The sequence below is a fragment of the Vicugna pacos genome, chromosome 3, assembly GCF_048564905.1.
Source record: "Vicugna pacos chromosome 3, VicPac4, whole genome shotgun sequence".
Lineage (NCBI taxonomy): Eukaryota > Metazoa > Chordata > Mammalia > Artiodactyla > Camelidae > Vicugna > Vicugna pacos.
The window spans coordinates 8,729,911-8,751,398 of NC_132989.1; the positions used below are offsets into that span (position 1 = coordinate 8,729,911).

Sequence of the window (21,488 nt, forward strand, 5' to 3'; positions counted from 1 at the left end):
TGTTGAACTGCTTTTTCTTTCATTATGTTAGACATTTGAGACCGTTTGGGGAAAAAATAATTATAATTTGGGCAAAGTAATTTTTATAAATAATTTAAAATTATTTAATGACTTCTCTATTCTTTCCTATCAGATTCTACTGTTAGGGATTAAAAATGAAGCAGTTAAGATATCCTGACCTGCTCCATTCTTGCTAATGTTCCATCTACAACATTTCTAATTAGGCAGAAACTCATGTACTTCAGCTAAGCAGTAATGAAAAGTGATTCATTTGCTGAATAAGAGATGAGAGAGAGTGTAATTAGCTGACTGTGGTTTTTAATCTTTCAACAATTCAATGTGTTTAAATTAGTTTCAAAGAATAGGAGCTTTCAAGTGTTGTTACTTCAGAGCAGTCAAGCCAGGCTCTGGTGGCAGCATGAAGAATATCTTCGGTGATACTTAAAACTCGTAATCTTAAATGAATTTCTTCTTTAAATTGAGGGGTATAGCATCACCTTTTCAAATATAGATGTTCTTAAATAAATATTTTGTTCTAAATTTTTGTGTTTAAAATTTTTTTCCAATAAAATTAAGATTTATCTCTAAAGCATTTTCTGTACTATGCCTTCTGCCAACGTGTCTCTGAGGACAGAAGGGAGCCCCCACCTCAGTTATGACTGCACCTCAACACACAGTTTGGTGTCATTTTTTGTTTCAGAGCCTATGAAAGAACAGAAGAATTACCTCGCTGGGGGTCCGTTCAGTGTAATGATTTGTCTCTGAAGGGTTACAAGTGGCACTTAAAAGGTGTGACTACCCCAAAATAATGTGGAGGTGGCAAGAAAATACTCCCTACTAACCTGTTGGGCTCCCTTTTGCCTACCCTATACCCACATCTTGCTCTTTCAACGGCTTCTCTGTTGTATCTATTTTTCATTTTGCCTAATATTTGGGAGAGGAGGGGAGGAGCTACTGTTCTAGCAATTTACCTGTGATGATGTGTGAACCTCCACTGCCACTCCAGATTCATTTTTTTTCCCTCTTGAAATTTCTTTTTTGCTTCTCTGACACAATCTTCAGGAACCATAAATGTACATAGTGGCCCTGCACAGTACTTGGGATGATGCACATCCTGCTCCTGGTTCGGTGCTAGTCATTAACCAGTTGAGGCCGGTAGTTACATCTAGAGAGAAGGGTTAATACTTTTCTTCTTCTCCAATATTTATGAAACAGTAAATAAAACTTAACTGCCCTAAGCACAGAACACACCTTACGGTAAACAGATTTCTGAAATAAACTGGCTTTGTGTTTCAGCTCTCTGGGGACAGAGCCCTGCACTGAGGAAAGAGCATGGACTTGGAAGCAGACAGATTTCATCCCGCTTCAACCCCCCCCCCCACTACCTGTGTGACACCTTCATTGATTTATCTGACTTCTCCAGGCCCTAATACATTTTTTTCTGAAATGAACTTAAAAATCTGGAAGTGTTGGGTAATAAAATGATGCGTGAGATTCAGTGGCACTGACTGACATGTATATTCTGTAAACGTTTCTCTGCTTCGTTTTCACTCATGAAGATGTGCTGGCATGTCAAGAACTTTGTATGTGCTCCTGTGCCAACCATTTCACATCTCACATCCTGAAAGCGGCGGATAGTTAAAGCCAGACAGACTTACTACCAAGCTGATTTCTAATGGAGGATTTTCCTATCTGTGTTGAGTTCTTCCTTTTTTCAACAGACGGGGAAATTGTCAATGAGCTGTTCTGTGACTGTACTGACTCACTTCTACTTGCCACTTCAGTGCAGGTGTGAGGGAGAGAACGATGAAGGTGTGCTCTCGACCTGCCACACGGATAACCCTCATCAGAATGTCCTTAGCTTTTAGAAGCAGTAAAGATCTTGATTTTTCTATTGACTTCATGCAGTTCTGTTGACTATGTTCTCGTTACTCTAATACCCAGAGAAGAAATCTGACATAAAGACTTAAAAAATCCATGAAAGAGGATTTTTTTTTTTTTTTACTTTTAACTCGTTATGACCTTAATTCTGGAGTATCTTCCGTCTCTGATAGTGGCAGCCTGGCTAATAACGCGCTGTTCTCACAGACGTAGCTCCTGGCTCCCCTTCACGCCTCGGCTTACCTCAGTGGGTGAGCAGTCAGCATGCAGCCGGTTCAAACGCTTAGCTTCCCAGAGAGTTTGGAGGGATTCGAAAGTCCTGATGGGCAAACACAATTTTCATTTGTTACTCTTCAAATGTCATTACTTTAAATAACTGAGTCCTGAACTATGAAACCCAGTATTTCCTTTCCATTTCATAATGAGATAAGGGCGCCTAGAGTTGGTATTTGAAGCAGTTTGATCCCCAGACCCCTTTAATGCCATTAAAATTACTGACGACCCCAGGGAGCGTTTGTTTAGTGGGTCATATCTATTGATACTTACTGTATTTGAAATAAAAACTGAGAAACTTAAAACATTCACTGGTTTTTACAATAACAAGCCCATTGCCTGCCAAATTAGTTTTATTTAAAATGTTTTTCAAAATAAATTTTTGTGAGAAGAGTGACACTGTTTTGCATTTCTAAAAATCTTATTACCTGGCATAAGAGAACACAGCTGGATTATTTCTGCATTCAGTCTGCTGTGCCATGTCGTTTTGGTGGAAGTACATGAAACAGGTCTGGCCTCAGGAATATGTGGTTGGAAAAGGCGGGAACTTGCAGTTCCCTTGGAAGGGTCTCAGGGCTCCCCAGTGGTCCTCAGGCTGCTGCTGTCTGTTGAGAATTAACAGATAAATATTTCCTAGAAGCTATGAATCCATTTACTTGATTTATTCTGTTTATAACAGCTGACCTGCTTGAGGTACAAAGAATTTCGTTTCGTCTTTCACTTTAGTCACAAGCAAAATGCCTGTCATATGAAATTGCTTTCTGGATATTGAATATTAAAAACTGATGACACCATTAGTGTTTCTTCTTTTTCTTTTTCTTTTCTTTTTCTTTTTCTTTTTTTTTTTTTTTTGAGAGGAGGATATATATACCCAGGAGTAGAATTACTGGGTCATATGGTAGTTCTATTATTCGTTTCTTGAGGAAATGCCATACTGTTTTCCACGGTGGTTGCACCAATTTACATTCCCACCAACAATGCATGAAGTTTCCCTTTTGTCCAATCCTCAAAACACTAATTCAAAAAGAACGTGCACCCAAATGTTCACAGCAGCACTACTTTACAATAGCCAAGACATGGAAGCAACCTAAGTGTCCACTGACAGCTGACTGGAAAATGTTGTGTACACACACACACACACACAGTGGAATACTACTAGGTCATAAAAATGAGATTTTACCATTTGCAGCAACATGGATGGGTTTGGAGGGCATTATGCTAAGTGAAATAAGTCAGAAAGACAAATGCTGTATGTTATCATTTTTATGTGAAATCTGAAAAATCAACAAACTAGTGAGTATAACAAAAAAGCAGACTCGCAGTGAACAAACTAGTGGTTACCAGTGGACGGGAGGGGCCCACAGGGATGGGGAAGTGGGAGGCACAAACTGTCGGGTGTAAGATGGGCTACAGGGGTGTATTATGCAACACAGGAAACAGAGCCAATAATTTGTAATATCTATAAATGGAGTGTAACCTTTAAAAATTGTATAAAAAAGCTAAAAAAAATAAGCTAGGAAATACAGGTAAATATGAAGAAAAAGAAAAACCATTTAAATGTTTTACAAAGTTGGTGTTCACCATAGCTTTTGCTCAGTTTTTGAGATTATTTCTTCCGATACATAATGCATATTTACTAGCTTTTATAATTATGAAGAAGTAAGTTTCTTACCCACTTCGTATCTTTTAGGAAAGCTTAGATTGAGAGGCTGGGTGTTGAGTGCTTAGCGAATTATAAACCTTTGGAACATTCTTTTCCGTCCTTTGAGAAGAGTAAAATGGGTCAGACCTGAAGGCCTCTGACTTGTTTGCAAGGGGGCCTGGCAACTTGGTGCCCTGTGTTCTCTGGCAAACACAAAAGGATATGGCTATAGGATCAGTGCACCCACATTCATAGTGTCCCTTATGAATCCTAGATAAATCTGGCCCCCAAGATTGCAGCACTCCAGCAAGATTCCCATGAAATGGCAGCAGCAAGCTCTGTCCTATACCTCAGCTCCTTTCATCCTCATACCCTACGGAGCAAGGCCCTTCCTCTGAGAAACCCAGAGCAGGCACGTCAGAAACAAAATTGCCAGGAGCAGCTCTGCAAAGGCTGCTGTGCAGAGTCCCCAGAACAGAGGTTCTGTTGCTTTCCAGCAACTGATTTCCAGGGCCAGCCTTCAATAAGTCCGTTTGGCAGAGTTTGTATCAAGGAAAGAGGGAGGAAATCCTAGGCAGAATTCCCTCTCGTCTCAGAAGAGCTTCATTTTGGAAATGTGTACATAGCAGTCACAGAAACAGCTTTTGTTACTGAATGAAGCATTGAAAATTTGATCTTTTGTGTCTGGTAATTTATAAACCAGTTTTATTGAACTGTATTTTCTAAAATGCAGCTAAAATATTAGGTAGTAGGCTGGGCTCCAGTATTCCAGGATTTTTTTCCCCCTTGATATTTCACTTCTCAGTCATCAAAACTTAAGAAAAACAATTCCAAAACAGTCGTGATAAAAACATAGAAAGTCCAAACCCTCTCAGCTGGGAAACACGGCTGCAATACGACAACGGGCCACCAGACCAGAGGACTCGGTACCCACGTTCTCCTCCACGTGTTTACTCAGGCAGAGACCTGAAGAATGATGAGAAGGAGCCAGCTGTGCGACCTCCACGCGTCCAAGTGCAGAACAGACCCCACAAGTTCAGCAGGGTGTGTCCAGAGCTCAGTGTCAAGGGAGTGGAGTGGGGGAGGCGAGCAAGGGCGTGGCGGCCCCTGGCGTGAGGGGGCTGAGGAAGCACTTCCCTCCCGTCGGAAGTCCCTCAGAGGGGACCGGGCCCACCAGAGGCGGTATATTCTAAAGGCCTCGCTTGCTTTCACTGCCATGGTTGTCACAGGGCTCACCTAACTGGGACTGTGAGAAAATGTGAGTGGAAAATTGTATGGCAATAGTTTACTATTTACTGTTGAACCTGAAATATATTAATAGTTAATCTACATGTGAAAGATATGAATGCTTTGTATCTAAGGGGCATTTATAAAGATAGAGTGAGCATTTCAAATAGTCACGCCTTGGCATTTGCATGTTAGTTTAAAGACTGGATTCACACTCACTTCCTCCCTGATCTTCACAATAGCCGTAAACCAAGCGGGTAAAACAGCCATCGCCGCGTTAGAGATGAGGAAACGGGCTCCAAGAGAGCGAAGGAGTTAGTGAAGCCACATCTCCCAGGACAGGCCTCTGGAATCCAAATCCAGTTTCATTCTACTATCCCTCATTACTCCTCTGTTAATATTTCAGACCTTTTAATTTAAGGACTGTACATCGTCAGCTTTTCCTTGCATACCCCTGTCTCCAACCACGCTGTCCCAGCTGCCATGCGATGCTCCACACACAGCGGACAGCTAGCGCAGCTAGTGAATGGTCGTTAACTAATATGTCTTTCAAGTAAGCACTGAATGCTTATGAAATCTATTTGCATTTTCTAAAGGTCACCAGCAGGAGATGAACCACAGATCAAAGAAAAACTGATCCCTTCTGAAGAGTAAACCTTTTGTTTGTTTTGTAGAAATGGTGATATAACTTGCATTAAGACATTAGCCAAATCTCAAAGGCAGAAAAATTCCGGCAGATTTGGAGTAGTGTAACACGAAGGCTCCTCAAGGGATCGAAAGACATGTTAAGGGTGAGCTGCAGAAACGCTGGATGGCCGTGAAGTTAGGGGAACCCATTTCTAAACAGTGTGTGCTCTTGGCAATTTCTTATTTGCTCCTCTGATTCTTGCATTTGAGAAATAGAATTGAGACGCCCAGTCACCAAATAAAAGTAGAAATGTAATTTTCAGATTTAAGGTGTTCTTAAGGGAAAATCTGAATTGACATCTTTGGAATTTTTAAAGGGCATTTAGGAATACTTGGCAATTTGAAAACCTTAGTTTGATTGCCAGTAGTTGAACTATCTTATTTTTGACAGAGGAAAAAAAAACAATAGCTTTAATGAAAAAATTAAGTTTGTGGCATAAGTTATAAAAGGTCCATTTTTCAGGTCATCTTTTACAGCAAAGTGATAAGATTAGATAAAAGAAATCTTAAAGTAACCTTATTTTAATTAATTTACTAGGTTTATCAGTGTTGTCCCTTGGACTTAATTCCTATAATGAACCAAGGAAAGGATACTGTAGTTGAAATTTTTTTAGTTGTTAGGAACGTTTCACTTACTTTTAATTTCTCCAGCATGGAAGGGTGTGTATGCACATCTCAATATACACAGTATCTGTCTATATCCTTATATAATAAAGGTTGGCTCTTAAATACTGTCTCTTCACCAAATTTTTTAGATGTCCCAAGAGTTCTCAAATTTGAATGATAAAAAGGGTGCCATAAGGTACCGCTTTAGTAATTAACTGGTTCTTTAATAAGGCTTCAATTACTTTGTTTCATGATAAGGAAAAAAAAAAAATGTTCCAAGACAGAGTTACATTCGACATCTGGGAACCTCCTAACAGCTGGCTACCTAATGAATATGCATCTGCTTAAGAGGCTGTAGACCATTAATAAACCAATAGATGTAAAGCAGAAACAATCTTTGTCAGCTTCAAATGAGATTGGATGCAATGTGCTGTGAAGTGTCACTGTCACATTGAATCGCGTTTGGGAGGTGAACAGTCCACTGTTAGCTGCTCACGTCTCTGTGGCTCTCCACTTGGGCTCTAACACTCTCCCCAGATTGGCGGCCACGTTCCTGATGTACCACTTCTTTCTCCCGAGTGCCTGATTTGAGGCTTACGATGACCGTGTTTCAAAAATGTTCCAGTAAACCACACATTTGCCGAGATGCTTTTAAAACAAAGGCGTCTTTTCCAGATGGGGAAAGGCAGGAAACACCAGGATCAAACGGGTGCAAGACGGACTTTCAGTGAATTGGAGACTATTAAATAGAAAGAGACTTGTGTGTGTCTGCAGGTAACACGGGAACGGCGGAGGGAGCCAGCCCCTCACTCCCTTTGCAAGGCAGCCATTCAGGCACTGATAACCGGTCTAACGGGGACCCTCAAGTAAGTGGTGCACCCACCTAGCAGCCGTGCGACTAGGGCCACACGCCCCCGGGTTACTGCTGAGATTTCCTGAGGGACGGATTCGCGGCGGCTTTGTCTGAGGTTGCATCCTAGATGAGGGGAGGCTGGGCCTCAAAGCGCTTGCAGGCTCGCAGCCAGAGGTGCACCCATCCCTCTGCTCTCACTGACGTGCTTGCTCACATACGTGTTTGGGGGGAATGTTAAAGGCAAAGAGGAAGGTTGGAAATTAACTCCTGTAAATTCAATTCAACTACCTTCTCTATTTCTTCTCTATTGGCTTATCTTTTAAAATTGTGGTAAAAATACATAATATATTTTATGTGTACAATGTGGTGAATTTACGTGTACAAATGTGGTAAAATAACATAAAATTTACCACTGTAACCGCTTTAAAGTGTGCAGTTCAGTGATATCAGGTGCATTCACATTGTTGTGCAACCATTACCACCACCCATCTCTAGAACTTTTTCATCTTCCAGAACTAAAAAGCTCCATACCCGCTGAGCACTAGCCCCTCACCCCCAAGCCCCCGGCCCCGGGAAACCACGCCTTGACTTTCTGTCTGAACTTGACCACTCCAGAGAGCCCATGTAAGTGGATTCATACAGCTTCCGGCCTTTTGTGACAGTCTTATTTTCACTTAGCTTGCCTCAGAGTTCATCCAAGTTGTAGAATGTGTCAGAATTTCAGTCCTTTTAAGGCTGAATAATATTCCATTGTGTGTGCATAACACATTCGGTTTACCCATTCACCCGTTAAGCCTACATTGTTCCCGCGGGTTTGTTTGCTATTGGGAAGAATGCTGCTGTGAACACGAGTGCACAGGCACTTGCTCCCGTCCCCGCTTTCAGTTCTCCTAGGTATCTGCTCAGAAGTGCCACTGCCCTGGCAGGTAAGAATTCTGCGTGCGGTTTCTGAGGAAGCGCCATCGGCTCGTTTTGTATCTCCGTTCGCCTTACCTTGACGTGAGGCCCTTGATCAGCTCCCATTTTCTCCCCTCGTCCTTTTCAAGGAGAAAGCCCAACAGAACCTTGGACTTCATTCTTTTTGCTTTTTGTTTTCTCATTTCATGGCTGGAAAAGAAATGAAAATGCACACCATGGGAATAAGTCTAAGAAATGGGGGTTAAGACACACCCACTCCCTGCAACAGGAAAGTGATTTACGACGAAGATCGTACGTACTCTGTCACAAGCTGGGAACGCCGATTGTCTTTAAAGAACCACAGCATCAAACACACATGTAAAAAGCCTGACGTCTCTGCTGTGCGAGTGAATCCTCGGCCAAATAAAACACCACCTTGAATTCCTACACAGAGAGTATGACCGTATCTTACAACTGTGAGATCCTTTCCCCAAAAAAACTATATAAAAATTGCCACCATGACTATCACCCCATTTAATATGCTCATATTACAGACAGAAAGCCAAACACCAAAGACTTCAGATGACGGACTAGCTCAGTGAGAGAGGGAAGTGCTTTTGTGCGGAAGGGCAGGTTGTACTGTTTTTGGAACTATGACAACATCCTACACCACAGTCCAGTAAGAAATCATATATTTGGATATGCAACAATATTCTCTAACCCTGAACGGGAGGGGAGACATTTATTTGAAGGAATTCCAATGCCATACTCAGGCAGACACTATCAGGCAGATACAGTCATTCTTGTATCATTTTCAATACAAGGATGTCGAATAATTTTTGTTTTTTAAGGAAAAAAGTACTTAAAAATTGTGATACATCTTGTATGGACACCTGCATATCTTAAACACTTGCAAATAAATGACTGAAACTCAGGCAATTGTAAATAATTCATTTACCCCTCATAACATGCTTGCAAGGCAACTTTCTTTGATCTATTTTTTTTTTCTCTTCCCTTTCTCCTCATCACATTCCTAAACTATTTGGGGCAGATAGTTGGTTCACTTGGTTTCGGTTGGGAGTGCAATCTGAGATGATATTTCTCTCTGTCAGGGTTATATGTTATATTTTTATTGTTATGTGGCAAGCGTGGAATCCACACTAGGGATTTTTCCATGGGCTTCTCGTAACAGGTGCATTCTTAGGATTTAGCCATTAGTGCTGTGGTTCACAAAATTCTTCAGTAATGTGAAGACGATTAAATTCCTGTTGCTTGTAGCTTTCATAATTCCATATTTAATAATTTAAAAGGATTTTAAGAATTTGTTACTGAATGGGAAGAAACTTTTGAAAAGATGGGAATACATAACTCTTTGCAGCAAAATAAAGAATAATGAAATACCCAAGATCTGCTCAAGAAGTATACAGGATTTTCACTGCTCCGAAGCAACTAGTATCTCTTCCACTCCCTCGGCCACCATTCTCATTTGAGCTCAGAATGACTTCTCACAAACACCTTGTAACCAACCGCTTCCCAACTGGGTCCATGTTTCTAACCTTCCCTTCACTTTTCACGTCTTGTGCGTCTCTCCCCAGCTCATAAACGATCCGCAGCTCCCCAGTCCCAGATGAGTTCACATGAGAGCCAGGTGCAAGCTGAATCCTCCCGAGGAAACAGCGGACTCGGGTCTCCTGTCATCTCTTCCAGGCCAAACGTGCGTGAAGAAGAAAGGGCCAGAGAAGAGCCTAGACTCTTTCAAGTGCCACTGAAATCACGTGCAAATCCACAGCGTGTGCCTCATTCTCCAGACGAGGAGCAAACTGGGGCTCAGCAGTTGAAGGAAATGGCTCACGGTCCTGGCAGCCGCAGCAGTTGCACCAGATCTAATTCCGAGCCCACGCCGTTAATCAACCTGCCGGAGTGTGGCGTGTGGCCCCTCCAGCCGCGCCAGCGTGCTGACCACGCGTGCCTGACCTGTGGTCGATCCTCCGCCTTTCCTCCGGGACCCTAAACGGGGGGAGCGCGCAGGCCTGTTGCCGCGGCCATGCCCAGCCCCCGGCGCACCGCGGCTGGGGACCTGCGATGTCTGGGCTGCCGGAACTCACGCCGGGCTCGGTGTCTGCGCGTTGCACAGATGAGCGCTTCCTTCGCCGCACAGCACACTCTGTTCTTTGTTCTTTCTTTCTTTTTTTTTTTTTTAAGGGGCTTTTTTTCTGCGCATCTTGCTTCAGTAACTTCAGTTCCTTCAGTTACACTAGGCTGAATAGTAAGTGTGTTAGCTTCCTCTTCCAGAAGGAGAAAGTGAGGTCGTATACTGTTGACAGAGCTAGGAGAAAAACTGGAACTACATATTTCCAGAGAATACAAAAGTGGATTCTCAAATATTTAGCATTGCTAACACTGAATGAGATCATCTTTCTTCACACAAAACAGACACCTACGATATGGGAGGAGAACCACCAGCGCTGCCATTGCTGGGAATATCGGCTTTGCAGTGATTCGGATCAGTGGATGGGTGGGGGGCTGAGGCCCTGCATCCACCTGTCTGTCAGTCAGTGGCGGAGGGAGGAGGAGCCTGAGGGCCCTGGCACAGAGCGCTACGCCCTGCAAACTTCACGGCCTCCAAATGGAAGAGGAAAGCATGTGCTGGAGCTGAGGATATAGTCTGCTGCTCGACTACACATGTCAAGACAGACAGCAAACTCCAAGAAAGGAGAGTCTAGTAAATACCGCGTTAGTTTTTAAGTATCTTAAGGCAATACTTCCCAACATGTGGTGCTTTGGGTTTTTTGGTGGTTTGGGTTGGTTTGGTGACTTTTGGTAGTATATGGAAGATTTGGGGGGGGGTATTTTCCCTCCCACCTCTATTAAGGTATAACTGACAAAATTATAAAGATATTTAAAATGTATACTGTGGTGATTTATGTATGTATACACTGTGAAAGGATTTGCCCCATATAGCTAATTAACACATGCATCACTTCACATATTTGTCTTTTTTGTGGGTGAGACCAATAGGTTCTATTCTCTTAGCAACGTTCATTTATACAACAGTGTTATCCATGACAGTCTGCATGTTTTACATGGAGACCTTATTCATCTTACTGGTGAAAGTTTGTACTCTTTTACCAGCTGTCTCCCCCACCCCTAGCCTCTGACAACCACTTTCCTACTCTTTGTTTCTATGAGTTTGACTTATTTTTTTTTAGATTCCACATGTAAGTGATGCCATGCGGTATTTGTCTTCCTCTGCCTGACTTACTTCACTTAGCATAAAGCCCTCAAGTTCCAGCCATGTTTTCACAAGTAGCAGGATTTCCCTCTTTCTCATGACTGAATAATATTCCATTGTGTTTACATATCACATCTTTACCCATTCATCCACCGACACACACATTTTGGTTGTTTTCATATCTTGGCTACTGTCAGTAATGCTGCAGGGACCATGGGAGGGCAGGTATCTCTTCAGTGTCTTGTTTTCATTTCCTCCGGATATGTATCAGAAGCGGGGCTGCTGGGTCCTGTGGTAGGTAGGTTTTTAGTTTTCTGAGGAACCTCCATACTGTTTTCCGTGATGGCTGCACCAACTTATGTTCCCACCAACAGTGCAGGAGGGTTCCCTTTCCTCCACAGCCTCATCAACACTTGTTAACTCTTGTCTTCTGGGTAATAGCCATTCTAACATGTGTGAGGTGATATCTCACTGTGGTTTCTAATAATTACATGCTTTTTTATTTCTATTTACAGCAAGTGAGGTTGGCATTCCATTTACAGTAGTGACATAAAAAAATCATTTGAATATATTAATTTAAGTGAAAATGAGAAAACTGGCAGACAAGTATTTCTGAAATAACAATGCCATGGTACTTTGGCAAGGTAGAAATTGTGATGGTAATACAAGCAGGGCAGAACTTGAGGAAACACTGGCGTGTGAAACGACTGCACATCTCTTTGAAAGCTCTGAGCAGGGAATTGCAAGGGAAACTCTAGGGAGGGTCAAAGGCCAGAATGTTCTGCTTAATGCGCTTTCCATCCAGATTCTTATGTAAGGCATGCCCAAAATGCTCTTAAGGTGGTCCTAGCCGTAGATCTGGCCCCCATCAACATAAGGCACGTTTCTGCAAGAAACCTTGTTTATTTACCTCAGGTTCCTCAATTGTGCAGAGCAGTGATCTTCAAAGGCAGGTCCACAAAGGCCCTGGGTGAATGCCAGAGGATCTGCAAGGCATGACAGGGACGGAATATCTATTTGTATTTATGTTATCTAAAATACAGAAAATAATTTTACTAATAATTAATATACAGACTGACCAGAGAACAGATGTCTACTCTGTAAATATACACATTTGAGGATGGGACACTAAACGCCATTTTACAGACCGGATGTTCAACCAAAAAGGTGTGGTCACTATTACATGTGAGAAAGGGGCGGGTAGGACCCAGGACTTGTACTGCTGCTGTGTTTGTGACCTGTTTGCTCTGGGCACATTCGCTCTCTCTCCCCGTATCTATCCCCGACGAAGGGTGAAGTGAGGGAGGGCAGGAGCGTCCACTCTTGAGTAAAAGATGTGTGTCCCAGAGGTCCTCTTCACATGTGAAGGATCATGGGTTCTTTCTTACAGTCACTGGTGTTCTCGAAACCCAACCATCTTGCTCCAGTTCCAAATTTCAAAGAGGAAAGAAGACCCAGACCACACATGGACCGTGTTCGCAAATCTTCTTGGTTTTCACGTGTAACTGAGAATTCACTTTTCTATAGAATGATTTACAGTAATTCATTTTCTTAGAAAAGAGCTATCTACTACTCAGCGTGGAAGAAACAGACGTATGCAATGACTGTAACATAATGCCAGTGATTACATGGAGCAAAAACTGAATAATAAGAATCATTTATTTTGAACCAAGTGGCAGGTAGAGAAAGCCACGAGAATGAAAAACAGAGACGTCTGTGAAGACTTTGAAAAGGCACACTGGGTCTCCTTTGAGGACACCAAAGATATACAGAACTGGCTTTTTCTTGCCCAAGCTCACTGCAAAACTCACAGCTCTTCTCTTCCTTAATACAAGGGTGCCACTACTATGCTTCTTTCACTCACGTTCATGGTTAGCAGCCCTTTTGGGTCGGGAAAGAGGAAAAGAACAATTCATTTGATTCCTATAGAACTTTACCAACCAAAGCAATTATTCATTAACACAGGGGGCTGCTTATATTTAACCTTTTCTTGTCTTGTTCAAAAGGAATGTTTTAAACACACTTCTCAGGGATAATTCAGCTTGTGCTGGGAGTCAGGAATATGTTGGTCCTCACGGATATAAAGAAGTCCCAGTGGCTCACGAGCTCAGGCTCCACCTTGCTGGAACACTACTTAGCTCACAGCTGACAGAGATTCTGGGGGCCCTTTCCGAGGTTTTCCCTTAAGGACCCAGGCAGGGTGACATTTTTCCCCACGTATTTGAGCAGCACCCACACCCAGATTTATTGTTTTGGGGCTAAGCTGCTCTTCCCAAAGAACTTAGCATCCATGGGACAATGTGGAAATTTATGAATATTTTAAAGTTTCATCAACACATCATGAAAGTGCTAAAACAGACTGGAAATACATAAAACACAGCTGTACCCACTTGCAGAGCGTGACGTGGCAGGAAGACAGAAGGGAAGGGAAACTGCTCTCTCTGCAGTTTCTCACCTACCAACACACACTAACAGCAAAACGCACACAAGTTCATATTGGGGTCCAATGGTAAAAAGGTACCCACAGTTGCAAAAGACTGGTAATGCTAATGATGCATCTCCCATTTCCTACCTGCCACTCTCACCCCCACCCCACCTCCCTGTCTTTCTCCTTAGTTGCCTTCCCCATTCGTTCACCAGCACAAACCCGAAAAGGACACAAAGCAGAAAACCACCGGTGAAACGAGGGTGGGGGGGTGGGGGACGAGGAACAAAACTGAGTTGTTCAAGACCCTCCTGCTCATCTGCTATGTCACTTTCCTCCGAGGGGCGTTCCCTGACCACTCAGTTGTAAGGAGCTGCCCCAGTCCCTCTCCATCACATTGCCCCACTCTCCTGCTTGATGTTTGCCCCTAGCACTTTGCATTGTCTGAAGTGGCTGTTTATATTGTGTCTCCTTGTGGTATATCACTCTTGTCTCTCTTTCCTAATAGAATATAAACCCCATGAGAGGAGGAGACTTGTCTGTCCTGTTCATCCCAGAAGCTCCAGTGCCTAGAACAGTGCCTGGTCCTGGGAGGGCTCAGTAAATAAATGATGACTCAACAGATACCCTGAATTATCCAGCTGATGATACAGGCAATCAGTGTCTGGGAAGTAGATGATCAGGACTCAACACCTGGTGGTTATTATGATTTTATTAGTGTACTGTTGTTGGCCAGAAAAATTACCTGGCCTCTAGAATCAGTGCTTTTCCCAGGCCAGCAGAAGGATCTGGTTGCTCTTGTCTCACCCTAATTCTAGAAATAAAATTCTTCCCCGAGACTGAGAGCTGCATCCTACCCACCCTCAGCCAGAGTCCAAACATCGTTGTGCCCTGGAAATGCAGGCTGAGTGCTCCGAACCACAGCCCCCTTTGAGACTATTGGGTGAAAAATCCCCACAGGCTTGGCCTCCGCTTTCTTTGTTCACACTGTTTGCTTTGAAGACCTTAACACGGCGCAGAGAAATCAATAAGCAGGGATGCCGCCGACCCTGCATGTGCCTCCTTGTGATCCTCCTCTGGGAGGCTCGGCTCCCTCCGAGGCACCGCTAAGTCGTGAAGCGCCCTGCTCCGTCTGCAGATGAAGGCCCTTGTAAGTAGTCAAGGAACACCAAGCTCAGCGTGCCGCGGGCCTTCCATCGTGAGTGTCATTCGACGAGACGAAAGCACGCATTCCAGGTTTGCGTAATGAACGAGCCCCCAGTCAGCTTTGCTGTGATAGGGTTATCAGTCACTGCACAGATTAATTATTTAGGAAAGCACTTTTTACCGTGGGCTTCCATTTAAGTTTTGCCCCTTGATGTATGTGTATAAAAATGACTAATCCGTTGGACACTGCTGTTGTACTCGGGCATCTATCACTATCGGGCCTCCTTTCCGTAATTGGTTTATTAATTATAGCATCTTAATGATCTGTTTAAAATAAATAAACCATTTGCACCATTTCAAAGGTATTTTGTGAGGCTCAGCTGATATTAAAATAGCACCAGCCTTATGTGCTTTTTCAGCAAGTGACCTAATTAGTTAATAAGGTAATTGAATATTAAAAAGGATGTTGCAAGTGATTAAAATTTAAGAGCCTTCAGAATGTTATTAAAGCTATAAATCATACATCACTGTTTTAATTTGCATAGCTGCAGAATTACTAATGGTCCCACGTGCACACAGGGCTTGGCAATTAGTCCTTTAACAAAATGTTGGTGATGTCGAGGTACCCAATTCTTTCAACCTCTTTTGATAACTACATAGAAAGCTGGTTTTGCCAGACTAAATATCTAACTGTTGAAACTGCAGCTTCCCCCCTTTGACAGGTATAGATGTTCATTCACTCAACAAATATTCATGAATAGATGGTGTCCAAGAACTGTTAGGTGTTGAGTATAGTGGTGGGCAAAACAGACACGGTCGTCGTGGTGTTTATATTCCGGAGTGAGTAGGACAGAGATACTAGTCATGCACTTCCCCAAATTCATGCAGAATTACAAAAGGTGGTAAGGAGCTATGAAGGAAGAATATAAGATGCTCCAAGGGCATGCTGGTAAAATCCGACCTCCCCACCTAGAATAGGGGCCAATACTTACTTCCAGGCAGAGGGGCTGGGACTTTACCCAGCAGGCTGTGAGCTCTTGTTCGAGCAGGAAATCCCTGATGAACCTGCCAGGGATGTGCAGGAAAACTGGCTGAAATTGCTGGTTGTTGACCCACCACTATCATTCTTCCCCGACTGTCAGACTCCCAGTTCTGTTTGGGGTGTAGGACTAGAACTACGGGCTCAGGGAATGTAGGCCCAGCCTGGGGGGAAGTGATGAGAAGTCTAAATCAGTTACTGCAGTCCCACTGTCCTTTGCCTATGATTGGCTTAAGGTAGATGTGTTCTGAGGAACTCTTAAGAGGCTTTGTGGAAGACTTTTCCACTTGGAAAAGGAGATACTCAAGGAGAACACTCCTTTCCTCCAGGCTGCTGGATGTCATCATGAGTGGTGGTGATAGCTGGGGTTATAGCAGCCACATTGAGACCATGAGGGGGAAGGCCAAACAAGCAAACAAACAGAACAACACACACACTCCCTAAACCTGAGGCCTAATATTGTTAAGTTCCTGAACCAAATCTGGAAACTCTGGATGTCTTAATATATGAAAGAAGATAGATATTCTGTTAGTTGCTGCCTAAAGAGTCTTAACTGAACCAGATGGGTCAAACATGAAGGCACTGGAAGCTGAAAGGTAAATTAAGAGGCTAATATAATTGTCAGATGAGCAGTGATAAAATGCTAAATGTGGTAGGTGTAACAGGAAGAAGCAAAAGTAAAGCAAGGTGGAGGGGAGGGCACAGCTCAGGTGGTGGAGTGCGTGCTTAGCATGCAGAAGGTCCTGGGTTCAATCCCTAGTACCTCCCCCAAGGATAAATAAATAAACCTAATTTTCTCCCCCAACTAAAAAAAAAAAAAAAAGGCAAGAACAGTGCTGGGGCATTGTGGACATAGAATCAACAGAATTTGCCAACTTATTAGTTATCCAAGGTGCCAGGGAATAGTAACTGCCATTCATTGAGTATTTCCTGTGTTCCAGGCATTGTTCTGAGCACTTTACATGCACTATCTCATGTCATCATTTCAACAGCTCTATGAAGTACTATTAAATGTCACCATAGTTGACTCCTGTTTCAGTCCTGCCTTGATTCCTTAAGTCAAATCCCAAGAGCCTCTGCCACCACCAGTGGACGAAAGCAGATGACTTGCTTCAGACTCCTTGAGAGAGCTGCTGGCTACATTGCTGCTTCCAACATTTTTCACTTTGCAGCACACAGAGAAGATGATGACATTATAAGGTATACTCTGGGGTAAATGGGAGGGGACTTGGGCAACTATATGAGGGTTGGCAAAAGTCTTCATTACTCTCATTATTATATAATTATAAGAAAATAAAATTCAAAATTTAGGGAAGATATTAAAAACTGAATTTGTATAAAATTTCCAAAAAATACTCTCTTTAATTTTTTATGAGAAATTTGCATTTGCTTTTTATGAATATAGCTTTTAATATCAGATTTTATGCTTGAAACAGCAATTCTTGATGAAGACTTAATCCAATCAAGACTTTTACCACAAATGACAAATGCTGGAGAGGCTGTGGAGAAAGGGGAACCCTCCTTCACTGCTGGTGGGAATGCAGTTTGGTGCAGCCAGTGTGGAAAACAGGATGGAGATTCCTCAAAAGACTAGGAATAGACTTACCATATGACCCAGAAATCCCGCTCCTGGGCATATATCCAGAAGGAACCCTACTTCAAAAAGACACCTGTACCCCAATGTTCATAGCAGCACTATTTACAATAGCCAAGACATGGAAACAGCCTAAATGTCCATCAACAGATGACTGGATAAAGAAGAAGTGGTATATTTATACAATGGAATACTACTCAGCCATAAAAACCGACAACATAATGCCATTTGCAGCAACATGGATGCTCCTGGAGAATGTCATTCTAAGTGAAGTCAGCCAGAAAGAGAAGGAAAAATACCATATGAGATCGCTCATATGTGGAATCTAAAAAAAAAACAAACAACAAACAACAACAACAAAAAACAAACAAAGCATAAATACAAAACAGAAATAGACTCATAGACATAGAATACAAACTTGTGGTTGCCAAGGGGGCAGGAAGTGGGAAGAAATATACTGGGATTTCAAAATTGTAGAATAGATAAGCAAGATTATACTGTATAGCACAGGGAAATATATACAAATATATACAAGATCCTATGGTAGCTCATAGAGAAAAAAATGTGACAATGAATATATATATGTTCATGTATAACTGAAAAATCGTGCCCTACACTGGAATTTGACACAAAATTGTAAAATGATTATAAATCAATAAAAAATATTTTTAAAAAAGACTTTTAAGTCATAGTCTCTTCAAATTCTTGATAGTCATCACTAATGATAAACTTTGTGCACACGAGTGATATGAATAAAAGTTTAAAATTTTTTGAATCCATTCCAAATTTTACAATGTTTGAGTCATATTTAAAGAATCTAACAGTTCTTTGTTTTCTTACATTGACAATTGCACTGTTGAAAACTCCTTGAGATTGTGTGAATGGATTTAAAATCTTTAGGAAAGTTCTCAAAGCATTTCAAAATAATGATAATGCTTCCACTGGTAGACCAGTTATGCATAGTTAGAACAGTTACTAAGCACAGCTAGCTGGGACACCACTGAACAGAAGTCACTCACCAACAGAAGAAAGAATCCAACATGTGTGAAGACAGATTCAGCGCCGCGCCTGCCAAGCACCCCGCACCCCCCACCCCTCCCGGTGCTCCCACTGAACTTCCCACGGGCTCCACTTGGCCTCGTGCTGCGCTCCCTCCAGGGCCGGCTCCACCAGCGACCTCTGCAGTCGCACAGGGCCCCACGCTCAGCAGGACCCCGCGCTTGGCTGAATGCTCCGTTGTCACCACCTTGAAATGAATTTCGAGTAAGTGGCGCCACATGCTCGTTTTCCACGGGGCTCTGCAAAGAGGTAGCGGCGCTGGCACCTGGGGTGCCGGTAACACGCTCTCCTTCCGCAGCTGCCCCGTGCCTTTCTCCTTGATGCGCAGCGGCAAACGCGACCGCTGGCTTTTGAGCTGTGGAGCAACTTCTCAGCGGCTGCACTTGGCTCCTTGGCGTGGGGCATAACAATCAGGAGGTCATCAGGTTTGTCGGGTTTGGTGTTCACATCAGCGTGGGCCACGCCTTTACACACTGTTCCACTCAGCTGAGGAGGCCGTCGGCGCCTGTGGCTGGAAGTGACGGGCCCAGAGGTTCCAGCTGCCCCTGAAACTGAGGCGGCATCAGCCAACTCAGGACGCCGCGGCTCGCCACTTGGGCAGTCTTGTGCAGGCTGTGTCCCCGGGTGTGTTCTTCTTGGTGAGTTCTCTGTGACCTGCGATAGATCTACTAGGCCCTAGCTAGTATTTTTCAAAGTGAGGACTGAGTATTAAATTTTGAACACCCACTCAGTGCCAGAGCGTCTAGATTTGAAGTTACAATCACTGAGGGTCCTATCCTGGAAGGACTGAAATGAAAGACAGAACTGGAAGGAAATATTCAGAATCATTCTGGGAGCTTCCTCTGGCATGGGAGGGGTTAAAACAGTTTCTCTCAATCACTTTCGAGTTGGAATCTCCATATGACTCTTGGTTTGATGCCATGATGTTGATCTATTAAAATTACGCATACTTATTAATATATAAGGGTATATAAAAGTGACTATGTATGTACATACAGTTCTCTCTCTATGTATATATGTATTTAAATAAATTAAACGTTCCGAATCAGTCAGGAGAGATGACTCCGAGCCCAGGGGAGAGCAGCTTCGGCCAGAATACTCTTCACGGAGCAACGGATGTGCTCAGACGAACTTGGGAACGAGGCGGCGGAGTGAAGGGCCTCGCAAAGGCGCAACTGGATGGTGCAGGGCAGGGAAGAGGCCGCCCGGGGCCGGCAGGTTCCTCACACAGAATACCAAATGAACTAACCGCCTTCTGCCCTCAGAAGCAAGGACCACAGGGAAGGCAGCAGTTTTAGAACAAGGCCACACAAACGGAATCCGAAGAGATCATTCACCAGTAAATAACTATTTTTACACTATTTTATATAAATAAACATGTAATACTCTCCCATTACACAATCTTACGATCCAGCAAAAATCATGCAATGAAAACTTTTTAGATGTGGACGGCGTGGCGTCGTTTCCCTGCTCTTTCCCGGGTGTGTGTGTGTGTGAGTGTGTGTGTGTGAGTGTGTGGGTGTGTGTGAGCAGTCATTCAAAGTAGTTCTTGTGGCTACAGTCATCATTAGGTCCCCACGCAGTGGAAGAAAGCTGCATAACTGCATTCCCCACTTCTTAATTTTTTTGATTTTCTGATCTAAGTAAGTCTTCTGGCACTTATAAAACGGTCTGCCCCTTTTGCTACCAGTTAATGGCTTTGCAAGGACAATGAGAAAGCTGCAAAAGCGGGCTAACCCAAGCAGCACTGAAATAACGGAGTCGTCGCAGCAAGAACCCACAGGGTAAAGGAGGCATGAGAAGGAAAGTGAAAGCTATTCTTCCGAGCCTTCTGCATCCCTGACCACTTCGTGTTTCCAGACCGCTAACATGTTATGCTCTGCCTTACGGTGTATTTGAACCCAGATTCCTACAGAAGACAATTTTCCTGGCAGGGCTCATCTCTGGACCCAGGGGCAGGGAGAGAGGACCCTTTGGACTTCACATTCACAAAGACGTCACATACAGACGGTGGCTCTATCTCCAAATGAGGCTACACGCCCACTCATAGGTACACAGGGAGGATTGGAAGCCGTCCATCATTCAATGTGAATTTTAAAATCATACCACATTTACAACCTTGCTTTGACATTTCTTCATTTTTTTTAAAAATGTATTGGGAGCCTTCAATAATGGAAGTGGCCAGGCTCTCTCTCAACCTTGAAGAGGCCTGTGTGTGTGTCTGTGTGTGTGTGTTTTTTTGTGTTTGTCCCCCAGTGCATTTTCATAACTGGATTGGATGTAACACGCTCAGTTAATTAAGGAATACATTTTTATTACCAGCAACACTACTGGTTATATCTTGATCTCCATAAGGATCTGGCCAACTGGGGAGATTAGCGTGAACTGGCTCATAACTGGAGGGGAACAGAAGACGCTGTGCACTCAACACATCTGCTTTGTGTGTTTGCACTTTGTTTATCATAAAATGGGCGATAATGATAAGGATGTGTGGGAAGCACAGTGTTAATGAGAGTGCCAGTGGAGAGTGTGAACAAAAGCCACGACTTCTGAGCAAGAGCTCGATATAAATTAAACCCCAGATTTGTTCAGACTTTAGGTTTTATAGCTACGCATTTATGGCTATTAGAAAGACCTTTGGTGTTGAAATTTCTGCAAGAATAATTTCATCACTTCAAGTGTGAAACTCCCTAGTCACTGATTCCAACATTTCCCACTGAAGCAATTGCTTTATAATATTGTTTTTGTTGATGTGACCATTTTATTACAGAACTATGTGTGTTATGTAATGTACACAACTTATAGCCGCATATTTATTAATACACAGAAGGGTAATGATCAGTTGTGGCTCAGGAGGTGTCTGAATATAGTCTGAAGATAAACGCTGAAATTTCAATAGTTGCATATTTCTTTTTATGTGTATTTTC

At 43.0% G+C, this 21,488-nt stretch overlaps 1 protein-coding gene across 2 annotated transcripts in view; it reads right to left on the reverse strand.

Annotated features, from left to right (window-relative positions):
* Nucleotides 1-8,188: 8,188 nt before the first annotated feature.
* The window catches only part of LSM11 (LSM11, U7 small nuclear RNA associated), a 30,606-nt gene continuing 17,306 nt past the window's right edge, over nt 8,189-21,488 (reverse strand). Inside the window, exons 5-6 of one of the 2 annotated variants that reach the window (XM_072953828.1) lie at nt 12,209-12,284; nt 8,189-8,276 (exon numbers count right to left, since the gene is read on the reverse strand). In XM_072953828.1, coding sequence (XP_072809929.1) covers nt 12,242-12,284 — 43 coding nt within the window. In that variant the 3' untranslated portion in view covers nt 8,189-8,276; nt 12,209-12,241. Of the gene's footprint in view, nt 8,277-12,208; nt 12,285-13,091; nt 13,180-21,488 lie in introns of those variants that run through there. The other variant, XM_072953835.1, reaches the window with a different exon arrangement.